General features: G+C 38.2%; 2 protein-coding genes across 2 annotated transcripts; one reads left to right on the top strand and one right to left on the bottom strand.

Moving 5' to 3' along the window:
* Positions 1-1,658: 1,658 nt before the first annotated feature.
* pmelb (premelanosome protein b) lies at positions 1,659-13,652 on the top strand. The gene is made up of 13 exons (XM_034694893.1): positions 1,659-1,672; positions 5,241-5,260; positions 5,826-5,921; positions 6,112-6,258; positions 7,233-7,361; positions 7,793-7,954; positions 10,026-10,355; positions 10,501-10,731; positions 11,873-12,010; positions 12,105-12,207; positions 12,293-12,498; positions 12,597-12,687; positions 13,189-13,652. The coding sequence occupies exons 1-13, from the start codon at positions 1,659-1,661 to the stop codon at positions 13,349-13,351; spliced, it is 1,830 nt and encodes a 609-aa protein (XP_034550784.1). The 3' UTR covers positions 13,352-13,652.
* Positions 13,653-14,047: 395 nt separating this feature from the next.
* On the bottom strand, positions 14,048-17,078 carry LOC117821019 (tubulin alpha-1B chain-like). The gene is made up of 4 exons (XM_034695009.1): positions 16,907-17,078; positions 15,516-15,738; positions 15,276-15,424; positions 14,048-15,176 (listed from the first exon to the last, which is right to left on the bottom strand). Exons 1-4 carry the CDS (start codon positions 16,907-16,909, stop codon positions 14,196-14,198), a joined length of 1,356 nt encoding a protein of 451 aa, XP_034550900.1. The 5' UTR covers positions 16,910-17,078; the 3' UTR covers positions 14,048-14,195.
* Between the last annotated feature and the right edge of the window lie 2,854 nt (positions 17,079-19,932).

The following is a 19,932-nucleotide window of genomic DNA, read 5'->3' as shown; positions in this document are numbered from 1 at the left end:
AAACAACGAGAAACACTAAATCTGTGACCAATCCTTCAGAAAGGTCCTGCTACAGGCGCCTCTCCGTCAGGATCAGATTCAGAGGGTTGAAGTAACGTGATCTATGAGCAGCCGTGTATATTCAGCCAACATGTAAACATTAGATCAACGTGCTGGACAGCCGAGGCACATCCACTTCCTGAGGGGGCGTGGTCAGAGAGAAAACAGAGTGTTCTGAGGAGGACTGAAGAAGAGGACTTCTCAGGCAGACCAAAATCTGATTTCAAAGTGTTTTTTTGAGCATAAACTTTAAAGACATGTTTTGGGGACCTCTTAGACCAATATATATTGATGAAAAAAGCGTGATATGTCACCTTTAAGTTTAAAGAGCCACAGAGCCACAGTACGGAAAGTGAGATCACTGATGTTTTTAAAGAGAAGGTATGATGCTCATTTTCAATCTTTATATCGTCTGTAGCTTACTAGAGGCTTTACTCAAGTTAAAACTCTTTACCTATCTCAGGCTGGCGTCTTTACAAACCCTCTCTCCAGCCTCTGTATGAAACACTTAAATTCAGCTACTGTCTCTTTAAGAGTCTACAAACCCGGCTTTCTGGAAACCTCCTTCACTGTTGTCATGCAGAAAATTCATGTTTCTCTTTTTTTAAATGACAAATCTGCCCTTTAAAGGAGACTCACTGCTGATCTCATGTGACTTTTTGAACAAGCTAATCAGAGCAGCCTCATTCGGGGATCACTCCAACAGACTTTTACCTCACATTTGCTCAGCTTTGTGCATGTTTCACATTTAAACTCAATATTTGTTTGTAAAATATGAATAAAGTCTGATACCACCTTGGTTTTCCTTTTCCTGGTTCTGCGTTCGTCTCCTTGCAGGTTGCTAGTGGAGATTTGCTGCACCTGAGAGTACCTGGTCCTGTCTCCTCTGTGTCTTTAGATCCGTCACTTCACCCACTCTCTCTGTCTTATCCACTGAGTTCGTTGTATCTCTCTTTACAGTTTATCTTCACACCATACAACACATACTTCACCCGTCTTCCTCTCACCACCTCATCCTTGCTGTGTGCAGGACGGTTATCGACACCCTCTGTAACAAACTTTGTGACCGCTCCGCTGAGCTCTGTGTTTACCCTTCTTTATGTCATGTCTTGTGAGCCGGGTCGTGAGCCGGGTCGTGACACGGGTCAGCGGGTAGCTGCCACTGACTCGCTCAGCCCTCGCTTACTCTAAATCTGCAGACGTGAGGCGTTGCACCTATGTCTTTGAGTTCCTGAAGGGTTTCTGTTCAAACTTAAATCCTCTGTGGAAACACTTCATGCTAAAGATAGTTCATCGTCTCTCTCGGGCTGTAATGCTTCCTCTACTGATGCAGCAAATTCATGGGAGCTAAAAAGTCCATGAAATGTGAAATAGTGGTGACAAAAATGATGCCAAAAATAGAAATTATACTGGATTGGTCTTTCTTTCAACACTGATTTATCAAACACAAAAAATCAACACTAGTTCATGAGGGGTCTTTGTGGACGAGGTCCTAAGCAACCTATGCCTTCAGATAAAGCTCCCTGTTCCTGCAGAGATGTGTTTAATCCCCTCTAATGAGACATCTCCCTCTGCTTCTTTCACATATGTATATTTAATGTAAAGTTCACTGTGATATAATGCCGGAAGCAATGTAAACAAAGGCTCTCTTGTGGTCCGTACTGTAAATCGGTTTGTCATAATCTGACCCCGTGCCGGAGGTGACAGGCATTATAATAAGTATACATATAGTCTTCTTTCAGCTGATGATCTTATTTGGTTTTCTGGGTCATATTGAGGCTTGAATTTGAAAATTGAGACTGTTACATAATCACTTTAACCCTCCTGTTATGTTGTGGGTCAAATTGACCCTTTTAAAAGTCTATTTTAGGCAATATATGCCTTCCAAACCAGCTGAATGCAGCAGAAAAATCTGGGCAGCATGTGACAGAAGAGGTGTCGTGTTAATTTATCAACATCACTTCATAAGAATAAAAAATATATAAATGTAAAATAATATAAACAAAAATCTATGTCATGTAAAACTATTGTATTTATATTTAGGGCTTTCCAATGTACACTAAAACAAGTTTTAACATTCATTTTAATGAAAAATGAGTGAGTTATCCTCACTGAACCATGATCTGTGAGAATTAAAGAACACCAATGGACTAAATCTTGATTTAAATGGTTAATAATGGAGTTAAAAATTAGATTAAAAAAATGTGTATTGGGATTTTTTTGGGTTCTGACACTTTTGGATAATTGAATATGCCCCGGGTCAAATTGACCCAGGGACATTATTGCTGTTCCAGAGAAACAAACATAACAGGAGAGTTAAGCACCTTATAGCGTCAGATTTTAAGAGTTTATCATTTAATTAGTGTTTAAATGAACTTAAAATAACCAGAGCTGTGAGGTGTATACATTGCACCTCTAAGATAGGACATATAGGACTTGAATGGAGTGAAATAATGTCAATATGTAAGAGCAATATTTGAGTGAATGTGCTTCTAACAGTCTAAAGCTAACTTTATGAACATGCGTGTAACTGAGAGTAGCCTAATACAGTCCATACTCTCAGGATAAGTTATTTCTTTTGTTTGATTATGCACACTCGAGCTCTTCTCGTGATCCCTTTCTGTTAAAGTTCAAGTCCAGTTTTGAGGACTTTTGCATATCTTGTGTGATTATGAGGTGATTTGTCTTTGTATGTGTGACTGTAATCCGTCGTGCGTGCTTCTACTGTAAAAACACAAATTTTAATTATTCCAGGAGCCTCTAAATCTCACTGAAGGAGGGTCGGTCTGCAGGGTCTGTAGGAGGGGGGGCGTTTTGTGTCTCAGGCCCACTGTGAGGTCAGACGTCAGGGAGTTTATAAAGCCGGTTTTCTGTTCCCCTGTGCTCACTAAAGGGATTTTTTCTTAAAGAAGAGGTGCACTGACAATGCGGACGTCTTTTGTGCTGTTGGTGTTGCTGGCTGCAGCTTCACAGACGGCAGCAAGTAAGTAGAGAGGAGGCATTATTTCAGACATGATTACACATGTGTGTTACTTTAATCAGTGCTGACAGAGTCTCTCAGGGTGAAGGTGGGTGGTTGGTTACAGATACAAGGCAGCATTTAGATGTGAAATGAGAGTCTTACAAACTTTTAAAAACAAATCCTCCAAAACTAGAAAACTTATTTCTAACAGTGTTGCAGAATATATACAAAAATCTGAGTAAACTTTGTAAAATTACAAATATTATGACACAGAAATCCTCCATTAAAGTAAGAGTCTTTTTTAAAGTTATATTTTTTGGGCATTTCTGCCTTTAATGGACAGGACAGTTGGAGAGAGACAGGAAATGTGGGGAGGAGAGAGTGGAAGACATGCAGCAAATGATTGAGGCTGGAATTGAACCTGCAACCTCTGCAACGAGGGCTATAGCCTCTGTATGTGGGGCGCCCTTAGACCACTAGGGCAACGGCACCCCTAAAGTAAGAGTCTTGATCCAAAAAGCCATGCATTAAACTACTTTAATAGTTTTAAGTTAAAGCATGAAAGTGACTATTAATGTAGGATGATTGCACCTGTTAGAGTTTTGTATCATATCTTAAATCACTGGATTATTACAAGTCAAAATTGAATTTTATCGCAGTATTTAATCATAATAGAGGCAACATTTTATTCTTACAATGCAGCATATTTATCAGATAATATTTTGTTTTGCTCTGTTATGTATTTAGTAATTGAATTATTTAATATATCTGTCAAAACATGTGTTAACTGTTGATAAAAATAGTAGAATTAAAAATAAATACTTACAGAAAGTTCCTCGTGTGAGTACTGTGAGTGCAACACGTAGGCTTCTTTCAACCACTTCTTTCCAAACATGAATGCATACTAACAGTTCATTTAAATCACATGATATTAGAAAGTTAGATTTATTAACAGGTGTCAAAATAACAAGAAGAAGCATCAGAATCAGGCTGATTAGCATGCAGGTGTTCCAGACTAAGGGATCTGTCATATTTAGTTGCAGAAACAAAAGTTTGTGAGAGACAAAAGAAGGGTTCAAATTTCAGAATCTAACAGAAATGAAAGGTTTGTTTAAAATGAAAGGAGCAGTACAGTGTCTGTCACCAAGCTGATGGTATGTGCCCATGTTCTCATTATAGTGGATTAAAAAAAATGCATCATGTGCAGCCACATTAATCCAGATCATGTGACTAAATGTAAATCACGGTGGTCTTATTCCACGTAAAGAACAACTGACTGCATGTAGACTTGATAAACCTTCATAAGTCGGATTATTTAAACTCTGATCAATCAACAATTTGATTTAATGAGACTACTTTTACTCATCGTACTAACACGACTGATAAAAGTATTTTCCCTTTGAGTTCATCCATCACATGTTCTGTTTTGTAAGACCTGAGTCCAGACGAGTCAGATCCAGTTTGAAGTTTTTTTCCCATGACCTCTTTAGTCAACCATGCATGAATGTGAGGACTCAGAATGTGACCCATATGAAGCAAAACATGATTACATCTCAATCCTTTCACTCCAGGTTAAAAGAATCATTTGACATTTTTGTTTAATGACGTAACTCTCATGGCATGTTTTTAATCCACTGAAAGAGTCATCGGTTAATGTAGGAAGGTGGAAAAGTGAGGGTTTAATCAGCTAATGGAGGAGACTTTTGCATGAGCACTGTTTTCAGACAACTGTAAACTTAACATCCAGCAATCAGAGGAAGATGCAGGCAGAGAAATGCAAAAGAAGACATGCACAATGTTTCACAGTGCAGGGATTATCACTCCGTCATTTCATACTTCTCCTCTAAGTTTTCAGCAGCCAGAGCAGGAAAGCAGCATTACAAAGTCAAACCATGAAGGGAGCAAAGAAGGAAACATTAAGGTGGTATCAAGAGTCAGATTGAGCTGATAAACTGCCATGTTGTTTAATCCTAATTCAGCCCTGTGACAGTTAATCTGTGACACTCATGCAAACGCTCAGCTGAGTGTCACATGAGAGGGATTGAAGGGATGTCAGAGTTATACATGAAAACTTTTGCAGCTTTTTTTAGACAACTTCAGTTACATTCAATCAATCAATCAATCAATCAATCAATCAATCAATCTTTATTTGTATAGCGCCAAATCACAACAAACGTTATCTCAAGACGCTTTAACAAACATAGGAGGTCTAGACCACTCTATGTCAAACTATGAACAGAGACCCAACTTCAAGACAGGGTAAGACTCAGTCTGACCCCACCTTAATCCACCATGAGCATTGCACATCGCAGTATTTAGCTAGTTACAGTGGCGAGGAAAAACTTCCTTTTAACAGGCAGAAACCTCAGGCAGAACCAGACTCATGTTAGACAGCCATCATGCCTTCATTCACCAAGTTATCACATCTTACACGTGTGTCAGATATGAATTATAATAATACAGATTAGCTTTTCAGGACAGCTACAGCTCAACTTGTTTTGTAGCTTGAGTTTAAGGATTAATTCAAAGTGAGGACATCTTAAACTCCCACACATGTTGAATTGTTTGCTTGCTTTAGACTCATCTTTGTTCTATCACTTCTAAAAGTCCCTAGATTTAGGATTAACTCATAGAAATTAGTTTCTACTTCAGCACTTGAACGCTGTCCCAATTTCCCCCCAAGTGTCCATAAATGACACATTTCTTTTGAGGACAAGTTTGGCATTTATTTATTAAGGAACAGTTGACAAATCGAAAACAGGAGGCTCGTTTGCTGACCTAGCATTGTGTTTTTAAATATGATTTATCTTTTAATTCTTTCCAGAGCCCAAAAACCGTTTCACTCGCTACCCATCATGGAACAATAAGATGTACCCAGTCTGGAAAGATGGAGACTCAAGATACAAGGAGGCCTGGAAAGGTACGTCTGATGAAATATTGATGATACTATAATAAAGTAATATTCTCATGTTTCATTAGCTTACACTTCTTAAAGTTTACTGAGGTATCTTTGGGCTGACAGAGAATGACACTACACTTAGAGTGTTGTGTGATATGTTTCCAGGAGCCACAAATGTTTGCATCTTGTGTTTGTTGTCTTCGTCACGCAGGCGGGAGAGTGACTTTCAACGTAGGGAACGATTCACCAACTCTGACCGGAGCCAAAGTGACCTTCACCATAGAGCTGGAGTTCCCCAAGAACCAGCAGGTGCAGCCAAACGGAGAGGTTGTTTGGGCCGAGGACTGCACAGTCAACGGTAACACACTGTGTGCACAAACACACAAACACACAAACACACACACACACACACACAAACACACAAACACACACACATTTAACATGATATTTCTAACCATGATGGAGTCACGACTGAGATTGAAACTGAAATATTTCAACAATCACTTGATAGATTGGAATAAAATTTGGTGCGGCCATTTGTTTTCCCCAGAGGAAGAAACTGAAGAGCTTTGGTGATTCCTTGACTTTCCCTGTAGCGCCACCTAGAGGCCAATATAGTCACTCAATAGAACAAATCGCCACAAAGTTTGGTACAGTCATTCATTTTCTCAACAGAATAAACCCCAATATCTGAGTTTATCTCCTGACTTTTCAACCCAGCAGCCTCACAAGGTTAGAATATCACCAACGAAACCAAGACAGTTACATTAGCCTCATTTACAGTCTAAGTTTAAGGGTTTTTAGCTAACTTTAACACGCTAAACGCTTCAAATTTGTATGTTTTTTTGTACTGTCATTGTTAGCATACTACCTTTAGCATGTAGCTCAGTGCACAGACTGTAAAACAAGTGGACAAACCCGAGTGATTTTAACTTGGGTGATCATTTTGGCTTATATGGATGTGGCGTAAAACTAAGACCTTGCTGAAAACATGAATTGGACCACAATTGGCAGAATGAACACCATTTGATATTACAGAGATGTCATACTAGAGCATGAGAAACAACCAAACCCTCACATTTGAACATTTAAACTTGGTTACAAATCAGGTTAGAAGAAGGGTCATTTTCTCATAGACTTCTATACAACCAGCACTGAACATTAGAAAGAATTCAGCCCTAAGAAACATTTGCATCGGCTTTACTTTCCCCTTCTTATATACAGTCCAAGTATAGCTTAAAACCCCTGAGTCTACAGCTATAGGCTCCTGGTTTAGTCTGAGGTTCTTTGTCACAGCCTCTCACAGTCACACTTCTCTACCTTGTGCTTCAGGAACAAAGTACCACGAGTCTGAGCCGGTGTACCCAGCCCCGGACATAGACTGGGACGCTGTTTTCCCCGATGGAAGCCCAATTAAGAAGGACAAGAAGCCGGCCTACGTGTTCGTGTGGAAAACCTGGGGTGAGTGGAGCTGCAGACGCATACCAAATACCTCTTAATTACCTCTTCTATGAAAGTCAAGATTTTTCTTACGGCTTGTGCCAGGGTGTGAAATATAACCCCGGTGTCAAATACGTCTTAATGAAATCTTCTGTGAAAGTTGCAGATTTCTTGGGGTTTGTGCCAGGGTGTGAAATATGATCCCATGTGGATTAAATATGAGCCTTATCATATGATCAGATTATAACACTCCCCCACATGCAAGGCTTTCATTTTCTTAGTAGAGCTTTAATGTCAGGAGGCACGAGGCTTCAGTTGAAATAAAGAAAGAGGAAATCAACGCCTGAGAGGCTTGTGGGTTGTTATAAGTATAAATGAATGTAAAGGTATTTGTATTTAAGAAGCAGAGAAGTGTATCTCATATGTGCTCACCAGCCTGGTATAATTTGCAGGTCAGTACTGGCAGGTGGCAGACGGCCCCTCCTCCTCTCTGACCATCAGCACAGATGACATCCCGCTGGGTTCCTACATCGTGGACATCGTTATCTACCACTTCAGGAGCAAGGAGAAGTTCATTCCTCTGGGATACGCCTCCACCCAGTTCTCCATCACCGGTATGTCATGAACTGTATGGAAAAATGTACCTATACTAAAGCACAACAATTACAGAATGAGCTGACTGTGTTGAACTGTAGAAATGTGTCCATCATTAATAACTAATACTATTGGATGGTTTGTAAAGTTGTGCACAATGAAAATAACAGCAACAATTCTCCATTTAGCTCCAAAATGTCATAAAAATGTAGTGAATTTTAAAAAGTCACTTTTTTTAATCACATTTAGAGCAACAAACGAGATCTTCTTCACATTTTGTTTGTTTAATAACTTTATTTAAGTAACAATCACTGTTAAATGTAAATGTTAAATGTAAATGTTAAATGTAAATTTTAAATAAAAATATGAATGTTAAATCTTAATGTTGGATGTTAAACCTAAATGTTAAATGATATATACATGTTTAATATAAATGTTAAATGTTCAATATAAATGTTAAATAGAAATATAAATTTTAAATAGAAATATAAATGTAAAATAGAAATGTTGAATAAAAATCCAAATGGTAAATGTTAAACCTAAATGTTAAATAAAAAATATAAATGTTAGATATAAATTGAAATGTTAAATGTTAAATCTAAATGTTAAATGTTAAATATTAATGTTAAATGTTAAATATAAATATTAAATATAAACTTTACATAGACATCTAAATTTTAAATAGAAATGTTAAATAATAATCTTAATGTTAAATCTAAATGTTAAATAAAACGTACATTTTAGATATAAATAAAAATGTTAAATGTTAAATAGAAATGTTGAATAAAAATCCAAATGGTAAATGTTAAACCTAAATGTTGAATAAAAATATAAATGTTAGATATAAATTGAAATGTTAAATGTTGAATCTAAATGTTAAATGTTAAATATTAATGTTAAATTCAAATGTTAAATGTTAAATATAAATATTAAATATAAACTTTACATAGACATCTAAATGTTAAATAGAAATGTTAAATAATAATCTTAATGTTAAATCTAAATGTTAAATAAAACGTAAATTTTAGATATAAATAAAAATGTTAAATGTTAAATATAAATGTTAAATAGCAATGTTGAATAAAAATCCAAATGGTAAATGTTAAACCTAAATGTTAAATAAAAATATAAATGTTAGATATAAATTGAAATGTTAAATGTTAAATCTAAATGTTAAATGTTAAATATTAATGTTAAATGTTAAATATAAATATTAAATATAAACTTTACATAGACATCTAAATGTTAAATAGAAATGTTAAATAATAATCTTAATGTTAAATCTAAATGTTAAATCAAACGTAAATTTGAGATATAAATAAAAATGTTAAATGTTAAATAGAAATGTTAAATAGAAATGTTGAGTAAAAATCCAAATGGTAAATGTTAAACCTAAATGTTAAATAAGAATATAAATGTTAGATATAAATTGAAATGTTAAATGTTGAATCTAAATGTTAAATGTTAAATATTAATGTTAAATTCAAATGTTAAATGCTAAATATAAATATTAAATATAAACTTTTAATAGACATCTAAATGTTAAATGTTAAATAGAAATGTTAAATAATAATCTAAATGTTAAATCTAAATGTTCAATAAAACGTAAATTTTAGATATAAATAAAAATGTTAAATGTTAAATATAAATGTTGATTGTTAAATCTAAATGTTAAATATTAATGTTGAATATAAATGTTAAATTTTGCTCTGCGATCTTAAATAGTTAGCTAATACGCAAATTCACACTGCCGCCTAGCTGAAAATAAAAGCTTCATAAAGCGATACAGACTTAGCTTGTCCGTAGACTGGGTCAGTTCTGTCTGTGAGTGTTGTTAAAACTCTTAGTGGCCTTTAAAACTGCCTTTCCAACATTTTTAAACTTAAAGCACAGAAGAACAAGTCATGACACATACAGAACAGTACATTTTTAGTTTTATCTCTTTAAAGTATTGAACTGAGAGCATAAAGAAGACTAAAGAGATGTGACAAAGACAAAAACAAATATCACAACCCCTGTCTCTGTTCTTCAATATTTTAAACATACTGAATATTGTTCAATAAAACATGATATCTGGTGTTTTTCTTCCAGATCAAATCCCCTTCGCTGTCTCCCTGGACCAAGTGAACGACATCGTAGCCGGGGACATGCGCTTCGTCCAGAACAGAGCCATCGCCTTCACCATCAGCCTCCACGACCCCAGCGGGTACCTGAGCAACGCAGACATCACCTTCAACTGGGACTTTGGGGACGAGAGCGGAGCCCTCATATCCAGAGAGCTGACCGTCACCCACACCTACGTCAGCACCGGACACTTCAAACCCCAGGTGGTGATCCAGGCCATGATCCCAGACAGGGCCTGTGACCCCATCGAGAGCCCCACCAAGGCCCCTGCTCCACCTGCTGATCAGGGAACTACAAGTAAGACACAGACCCTGATGTTTGGGTACAAAACCTCCTTATAAATAAATTATTTTACACTCCTCTTTCTAACATCTACAAATAATACTGCACAGTGTATGTTATCTCAGCTCAGCCATAACTCAACAATCCTCTCTGTGTGCAGTGAAAGCTCCTGCACTGATGACTGCTGTCCCCTTAATGGTCACTACCAAGTCAGCCAGTCTGAATGTCAACATGGTCCCTTCAGACACAGAGGAGGACAACACTGAGGACGAGGCCTCCACTGCCTCCAACGCTCAGCCCGCTCAGGAGGCACCTCCAGTGGCCAAGACTCCCTCTCCAGTCAGCCAAGACCTGCCGGCTGACAGTGGTGCACAGCCTGGACTTGTAACAGGTACGCTTTAAACATTTGATTCATTCTAGTGTCACCAGAGGATTATTGTTTTGTGTGGAACAAAAGCAGAGTGTCCTAAAGTGGGAAATAAAGCAGCTGATCGACGAGCTGAGGATCCAGATAAAAGCATCAGCTGATTTCCTGACATGTAAATGTTATGTAAAACTTCAGTGAAGGGATGCTATTGTTTGGAACAGGCAGATAGGCTGACTCCAAATAGAATCACTCTGCTGTCCTTCTTCATTTGAATTCAGATTTGCATGTTGACTGAGAGCAGGTCTCCACATTTTCATAGTTATTTTGATTTATTTATGGACGGGGGAAACAGATCACTCCCACTGCTGACATATTAGAACAAATTATAACTTTCATTTTCATTTATATAACTTTCTATTTATATAAAAGGCTTAACGACATATTATATTATAATGTATTAAATCATATTATTATTACATTATTTTAAATTATGTTATATTATATTAAATTATAGTATATTTATTTACAATACATTATATTATTTCATATTATAGTATATTATGTCATAGTATCTTATATTATATTGCATTTAATTATATTATCTTGTAATATATATTACTTCATATTATATATATATATTTGTTTTTATTATATTAAATTACTTGATGTTACATTAAATTATATTATGTCTTAGTATTTTATATTATATTAAATAATATTACTTCATATTAAATTAAATCATATTATGTTATAGTATTTTATAATATGTTTCATAATATCTTAATATATCTTATTATATTATATTACTTCATACAGTATTAAATTAATGTTTGTTATAGTATTTTGAAATATATTAAATTATATTATATCATATTATTTTATATTATATTATATTATATTATATTATTGCCTTTCTTCAGTAAAATGTATGAATATTTTATAATATATATAAAATAATATAAGTATTTATCACCACAGTGTGAATATTGATAATAATAATAATAATAATAATAATAATAATAATAATAATAATAATAATAATAATAATAATAATACATTTAGTTTATAAAGTGCTTTTCTAAGAACCCTGCATCTTTAATAGAAATGTCAAAATGATCTTAATCTGTATAAATAAATGTTCTTCTTCTGTTTACCCTCACTTTAGGTGAAAAGCGTCCCGTGATCCTGACCGGCCAAGCCCAAGTGGTTCTTGTAGCTAAGAGGGAAGTTGCTGACAAACCCTCAGACGATGACTGTGTGATTTATCGTTATGGCTCCTTCTGCACTGGCATTGAAGTTTGTGGTGAGTTACTTTTCACTGATTTATTCAACATTTATTGAATCTTAATTCATAATTCTCATTCATTTAAATCTTTAACTCTTGTTTTTCTTCACAGAGGGCATTGAGAAAGTAGAGATTGTTCAAATGAGCAACGCCTTGATGGTGGCGCCTCATCTGGACAAGAATGTTCTGGACATCACTGTAACCTGCCAGGGAAGGTGAGTTCTCCAACCGTGAGACAATAATCTAAAGTTAGAGCTTCCTTATTTTTCATTTTGACTCACTGGAGTTTATTCTTTCCAGCCTCCCTAAAGAAGTCTGCAGCGTGATCCTGGATGCTCAGTGCTTGAAGCCCATTCACACTGTGTGCAACATGGTGGAGCCCTCCGGAGACTGCCAGCTGGTTCTGCGCCACTTCTTCAACGACTCTGGTGTCTACTGCATCAACGTGTCCATGGCTAATGATGTCAGTTTGGCCGCCACCAGTGCCAAAGTCAACGTGGACATGGGTATGCAACTTAATCACAATACAGCAATCCTTAAATTCAGCTGGCTCGACTTCACAGTACATTTCTGCTTTCCACTCATGGTGCGTTTCCTGTTTCAGCTTCGGATCTGTCTTCTTCTGGCACCATCGCCATGGTTTTGGGCGTCATGTTCCTGGTTCTGGCAGTAGGAGTAGTGGCATTTTCTTACAGGTAAGAATCATCTACAGTAAGGGATACAATTGGTGACGTTCCTTATTTGTGTTAGTGTTCACAAACCAAATAAAAAGACACAAACCAACAAAGACTTGATCTTTGTAAACAACCAATATGGCTGCCTTGGGTGTGCAGCCTTTGTTGTTGTGTTAGCATAAAAAGGCCTTGATGCTTGTTAGCATTACATGCAAATAGGAGGTGTCTGTTATAAAATAATCTGGTGCCAAATGCTTGTATATTATGTTGAGCATGAAGTAATATAAATTGGAAATGTAGCCCTAGAAGCTACCGCTGTGTTGCATGCTTCTTTGCTCTCATTGGTTGAAAAATGTTGTCTTGAGCTGCATGATGGCGCCTTTGGAATTAAGAATGAATTGAATAATGAGTGTTGAACCAATTGGTTGGCCATGAAAGACCAGTTTGTTTTTCATGGGATTTCATGGAAGGTAGAAAAACATCTGATTTTATATTGATCAGATCTTATTCTTCGCTCAACAGGCGCTTCAAGTCCTACAATCCTCTGAAGGAAGACATGATTGCCTCCCCAGTCCCGCAGCCCGGCCGGGCTCACAGCTGCTCCGGAGCCTCGATGTTCTGGAACCTCCTGAACAGACGAGGAGCCGTCGACAACTGCCCCCTGCTGCAGGAGAGGCCGGTGTGAACCATCACCAGCGTCACACACAATCCAATGCAAAACCAAACATTTGCAATGTGTCAGTGAACAAGCAGCTGGCAACTTTTTATACCTTTTTTTTTTTTTTTTTTACTTTTTTCTACAACAAACTTCATGAGTGTGTAATATTTCAATCAATTCAATTCAATCACAAATATTGCAGGAATCACACCGTAGACATGCTCTGATCTTTTGTACCAACTGCTGACGAAAATCTGGTAGAAACATGTTGCTTTTACTTGGAAAACACTGAATCTGAATGTTTTTCCAATAAACTTTGCTTAGTACATTTGTGTTGTCTTGTTTTTATTGTGACTGAAGTCCCTGGTGTTTGATTTGTTCATGTTTAATGAAAGATTCTTCCTCTTCTAATGCTGTGTGACACCCATGGGCTTCATATTCATACATTTATTAATAATATATAAGACAATAATAAGCAGATTTAGAGTTGAGAACCAATTCTTCATAGTAATCCCATAATTTTACATTTAACCACAAGTTATGGACCATTTAATAGTCAAATATGTTGAATGGTGTTGGTGTTTTTAACTAATGGTTCCTCATGTTTAATGTATTTTTTTCAGGACTTATTTTTTTGGTATTGAAGCCAAACCTGAGAACACCCTTGGGATAGCAAAAGATTCATTATGTATGCATTAATTAAAAGAACACAGACACATCAGCTCACAAGTGACAGGAATTTTATTTCAAACAACCAAAGTTGACATTTTCAGTTATTTTTAAGTCTGAACAGCCAAATCTGGTAATTGACAAACATTTCTGTTTCTGAATGCGTTCAAGAACACATCGCAATCAATCATTTCCTGTTAAATTAATACTCCTCTCCTTCCTCCTCTCCCTCGCCCTCAATGGAGTCAACTCCCACCTCCTCATAATCCTTCTCCAGAGCAGCCATGTCCTCTCTGGCCTCAGAGAACTCTCCCTCCTCCATACCCTCACCCACATACCAGTGAACAAAGGCACGCTTAGCGTACATCAGGTCAAACTTGTGGTCCAGGCGAGCCCAGGCCTCTGCAATGGCAGTGGTGTTGCTCAGCATGCACACAGCCCTCTGGACCTTGGCCAGGTCACCACCAGGAACCACAGTGGGAGGCTGGTAGTTGATGCCAACCTTGAAACCAGTGGGGCACCAGTCCACAAACTGGATGGTGCGCTTGGTCTTGATGGTGGCGATGGCAGCATTTACATCTTTGGGCACCACATCACCACGGAACAACAGGCAACAGGCCATGTACTTGCCGTGGCGAGGGTCACATTTCACCATCTGGTTTGCAGGCTCAAAGCAAGCGTTGGTGATCTCAGCGACTGAGAGCTGCTCATGGTAAGCCTTCTCAGCAGAGATGACAGGGGCATAGGTGGCCAGAGGGAAGTGGATACGGGGATAGGGCACCAAGTTGGTCTGGAACTCTGTCAGATCAACATTCAGGGCACCATCAAAACGAAGGGAGGCAGTGATGGAGGACACGATCTGACTGATCAACCTGTTCAGGTTAGTGTAAGAGGGGCGATCGATATCAAGGTTTCTACGGCAGATATCATAAATGGCCTCATTGTCAACCATGAAAGCACAGTCAGAGTGCTCCAGGGTGGTGTGGGTGGTCAGGATGGAGTTGTAGGGCTCCACCACAGCGGTGGACACCTGGGGAGCGGGGTAGATGGAGAACTCCAGCTTGGACTTCTTGCCGTAGTCGACAGACAGACGCTCCATCAGCAGGGAGGTGAAACCAGAACCGGTGCCACCTCCGAAGCTGTGGAAGACCAGGAAGCCCTGAAGGCCGGTGCACTGGTCAGCCTGAGGACAGAGAGAGGAAGTGATGGTGAGCACATGAGGTAAGTGATTTGTTTATCTATTCAAACTGAAAGGGATCCCTTTTGTTATCAAGTTACCCACCAGTTTGCGGATCCTGTCCAGCACCAGGTCGATGATCTCTTTGCCGATGGTGTAATGTCCACGGGCGTAGTTGTTGGCAGCATCCTCCTTACCAGTGATCAGCTGCTCAGGGTGGAACAGCTGGCGGTAGGTTCCTGTGCGCACTTCATCTAAAAATCAGATACAGACATTTGTTAGTATTAATTACAGTTTCAGAGATTTAACCTTCATTTGCTTTAATCAAACAGCAGTGACACGTACCGATGACAGTGGGCTCCAGGTCCACAAAGACTGCTCTGGGGACGTGCTTTCCAGCTCCAGTCTCACTGAAGAAGGTGTTGAAGGAATCATCTCCTCCTCCAAGAGTCTTATCACTGGGCATCTGTCCGTCCGGCTGGATGCCGTGTTCAAGGCAGTAAAGCTCCCAGCAGGCATTGCCGATCTGGACGCCGGCCTGACCAACGTGGATAGAGATGCACTCACGCTGGAAGAAGAAGAAACAGAGAGCTCATTATTCACCTGTGTTCATTTAGCACTTTGACTTTCACTCCAATCCTGCTGGCCTTTGCATGAATTCTACCTCAGTGGTTGCAACATCAATGCATCTCAGATGGGGGGGAGCATTCAGTTGCTCCCCCCCATCTGACATAAAGAAGCAGTGCAGCAGGAGGCACCTCCCTCCCTGCACCACAATCCGCAGGGGGACAGAAATGCCTGACAGCAGCCCCCACTGAGGCCGGGTGCTGCTGCTCGTCTCCTTCCACCTCTCTCTCTTTTTGTGTGTGTGTACCCTTGTCTTTTCATCCTACACTCTCACTTTCTTTTTTTTTTGCAAGCTTAAGCACGAATGCAAATTCAGTTGCGCGGGCAATCTGGAAATTTCCACTTGCTCTCGTGCCAGCAGGAGGATGCACAAACGATTCATGCTTCAGCAGTCAAATATGTAACTGTATGAGTCAGAAATATGCACATGATTCAAAGTGAATTAAAAGCAACCATGAATCAATCAAGGGTTAGGAGGCTGATTCAAATTAACCCTTTACATGCCGTGTCATTTCTCAAACAGGAGCTTCATGTTGCATCAGTTCACATCCCTTCTTTTTAAGCCCTGCATGTTATTAAAAATATATTTGCTCCTGAATCTAATGAATTAAAAATGAAAGCTGCAGTCTCCATCCATCCTCACCCAAGCTGCCCCTCCCCACCTTCACATATGGGGTAGGGCATATGCAAGGTGTCCGAATAATTAGGTATTGACTCCTTACAATGTCTAAAAATAAAAATAAAGATGATATAACACTGCCTGCGTTTAGATAAAGGCAGATCCATCCTCCTGAATGGCTGCTATCATACCCTGAATAAAGCCACTGTGTGCATTGTTCTCATCACTACACAATGACACTCACATCGTGCCAATGCTGCAGAACAATGTGAATCAAAAGGTTCACTTTCATCCGAAATATAACCACTATATATTCCATAATTAAATGACAGTTGTAAAATGTATTAATTATTTAATTCATCATCCATTGATAAAAAACAACCTGGATGGTGTCGTGTATCAGACACACCGGCTCATTCTTAACCTTCATTCCTTTTTACCTCACTTCATCATCTGAGCCTTTCAGAAGAGGAGAAATAATTCGACTTACCATGTTTTCGTTTGAGGTTCGAAGAGGGAGAGGAGAAGAAGAGGAAGAAAAAGGCTTTTTTAAAAGCGGGGGGTTTGCGTCGCGTGTTGTACCCAACGGGGTCGATGCAACAACTGCTGAATGAGAGGGAGGCGCTCTCTGATTTATACACGCAGGGCAGGGATTCGCTTCTGTGCACTGAGGAGAAAAAAAAAAGGCTCTACTACCACAAGCTGGCATTTGTGTTCAGACCTAATTATACATTCTCAATTTAACAAAGAAATGTTGCAACACCTCTTCTTTAAATGCATCTTATAATTAATAATATTACTCAATTATAGGGCTTTAAATAAATGATGACAAAAGGCTAATTATGATCTTTATTATACATGTTATAACAAATCCAGGATCAAGCTGCAGACATCTTTAGGAAGAACAAACTCTAGTGAGTCATAATGAAGAATAAGGAAGCTATAACTTTAATATGAAGGTTGGAGAACTCACCTTCCCTGGCAGGTTACAGATTATTTCTAATTTATGCACAAATGTATCATACAGAATTCTAAATGTACACCTGCTATTAAATGATTTCGTTTTTTTAAATGACCAAATACACATTGTTGCATTAGCTTTTATTATAATGTTAAAGAATTTCATTGTATTGTGTTTTTTTTTAAGCTCTGAACCTCATTGGGGTACAATTGATTTATTACATATATATATAATTATTATATAATTACAACAGAGCTAACACCGGACCCCAACACCACATTGGAAGGATTTCACCTGCTGTGGGTGGACAGGATACAGGAGAGCAAGACTGAACTAACTGGTGAAGAAGACCAGCTCAGTCCTGGACCCTGTTGAGGTGGTGGCTGACAGGAGAATTATGGCCAAGCTGTCGTCTCTGATGAACATTTTTTTTCTATATATATACTCGTTGAAATTCTTGTACTGTACACCTTCTTGTTTACTGCTGTAACTCCATGAATTTCCCCGTTGTGGGATGAATAAAGGTGTATCTTATCTTATTTTGTTCACAGACTTTATTGTGTGCTTAAAATTGGGTCCATTATAAAGTGGATGAATGGCTCCTGCAACAAAGCTAATTTATTATGCATGCAGAGTAATAAGAAAAGACTGCATCCATCCATTATTTAGGTGTGGCAGGCTGCAAGTCAATAAAAATGGTGGCATAATTGTTAGACCCCTGAGTCTATTTGAGGGATTTTTGTTTTAAAATGTGACTTTTTGTTCCTGGTGCATTATGAATGATGCAAAATGGCTGCATGCTTCTGCTGCACAAGATGCTCCCATCAGCCTGCCATGATGGTGAACGCCCGCCCAGCATGCCAGCTCTCTCAGCTCTCCTCCCTCTTTGTCCTAGATTCTCTGCAATGATGTCATTCAGTGGGGCGATCACGTGATTGCATGTCTCCCTGTCTCTGAGTGCCTCTGCTGCTCAGCTGCACTGAAGGCTGGGTGTGTTTCCTCCACTGCTGTCTCCTTTGAGGAACTGCAACTGCCTGCACTGCACATAGTCATGCAGGGGCCATTTTCCACTGATGTAACACCAAGCTGTTGAATGTTTAATGCTGCACTCAAGGTTTGCTTGCAGGGAAGTAAAGACTGGCTGTTTTCAAAACCTCCTACTATACTAGCAGTACGTACTGATTTGGCCAAAATGCAGTATGTAGTAAGCAGTATATGAACGAGAGCAAAATCTGCAGTATGCCTCAACTCCCCGGATGTCTACTGTTTCAGGAAAATTTCACAGCATGCATCGGACCAGTCTGCCTTGTGTACTGTTTCCCACAATGCACAGGGCTCGTTCTGCTTTTTCTTCTTTTTTTGACAGGGGGAAATACATTTTTATGTGCTGTGAAAATGATTAAACTACATATAAACCACTTCCTAACTTTCTAAATCATAAGTGATGCTGAAGAAGCAGTTTCTCTATCAGCTTGGCCGTTGTTTACTTCCGCTTTCCGAAACTGGAAATCCAGTGACGCCTGCCTCAGCATCCTGCAACACAGACCCAACAGAACAGCCATACTACATACTACCTTCAAACGCTGTATGTAGTAGGCAGTACCTACTGAAAACTGCCCATGTCCTCACATGTTACCAAAGAACATCCTGCTTTTTGACTGTTTAAATAGTTAAAAACAAACAAATGATGCCCAAGTTAGCAAGCTAATGTGCTAATCCAGAAGCAGTCAGTTGTAATCATAGGCTGTGTAATAAATGGACGTAGTCTTTGTGACATCACCCAGATGTTTCTGAAGCTCTGTTTTGAAGCCAATCTTCAGTGGGAGCCATATTGGAAATGTTGAACTCAACCTAACTTCTGTCGAGCTAGTGTGACGTAAGATAAGATAAGATAAGATATTACTTTATTGATCCCCCGGGGGGGAAATTCAGTTGTTACAGCAACCCAGACATAAGTACAATCAAGAAAGAAGTTTCAATAAGTACAAAAATAAGATAAAAAAATAAATAAAATAAGTACAAAATAATGATAAAAAAAAAAAATAATAATAATAATAATACAAAATAAATAAAATAATAAAATAAAATAGAAAAATAAGTAAAATAAAAATAGATAAATAAAGCTAGAATACAATTTAGATATATACAATGTTACAAATGGAATTTAAATTAAATAGCAGTAATTACAGGCAGTATTAAAAATGTTTCAGTAGTGACAGGTTGACAAAGTAGAGGCGGGCTTTGAGCCTCCTCGCCAACAGCTACAGTGTTCCTGCCTGTCAATCAAGTCAGCTGTGCCTCTCGCAATGGAAAATTTATAATCTTAATATCTTCTAAACTGCTGAGTTATGAAAAAATTCAACCCCGTACAGCGTGTGCCGATAGAGAAACAAGCAATCCAGACTACACTAATTTTTTGTACCACACTGTAAACATTGTAAAGTTGAAATTACTCAAAATGTTTGTCCTAACTGATTACATAAGAGTAATCAGTTACGAACCAAGCAGGCTGCACTTGTTTATTCTGTATTAGTTACCCTTTGTCTCCCTTGAGT

The sequence above is a fragment of the Notolabrus celidotus genome, chromosome 11, assembly GCF_009762535.1.
Source record: "Notolabrus celidotus isolate fNotCel1 chromosome 11, fNotCel1.pri, whole genome shotgun sequence".
NCBI classification, from domain to species: domain Eukaryota; kingdom Metazoa; phylum Chordata; class Actinopteri; order Labriformes; family Labridae; genus Notolabrus; species Notolabrus celidotus.
The sequence above is the reverse complement of the archived record's forward strand: the minus strand, read 5'-3'. Positions and strand labels throughout refer to the sequence as shown.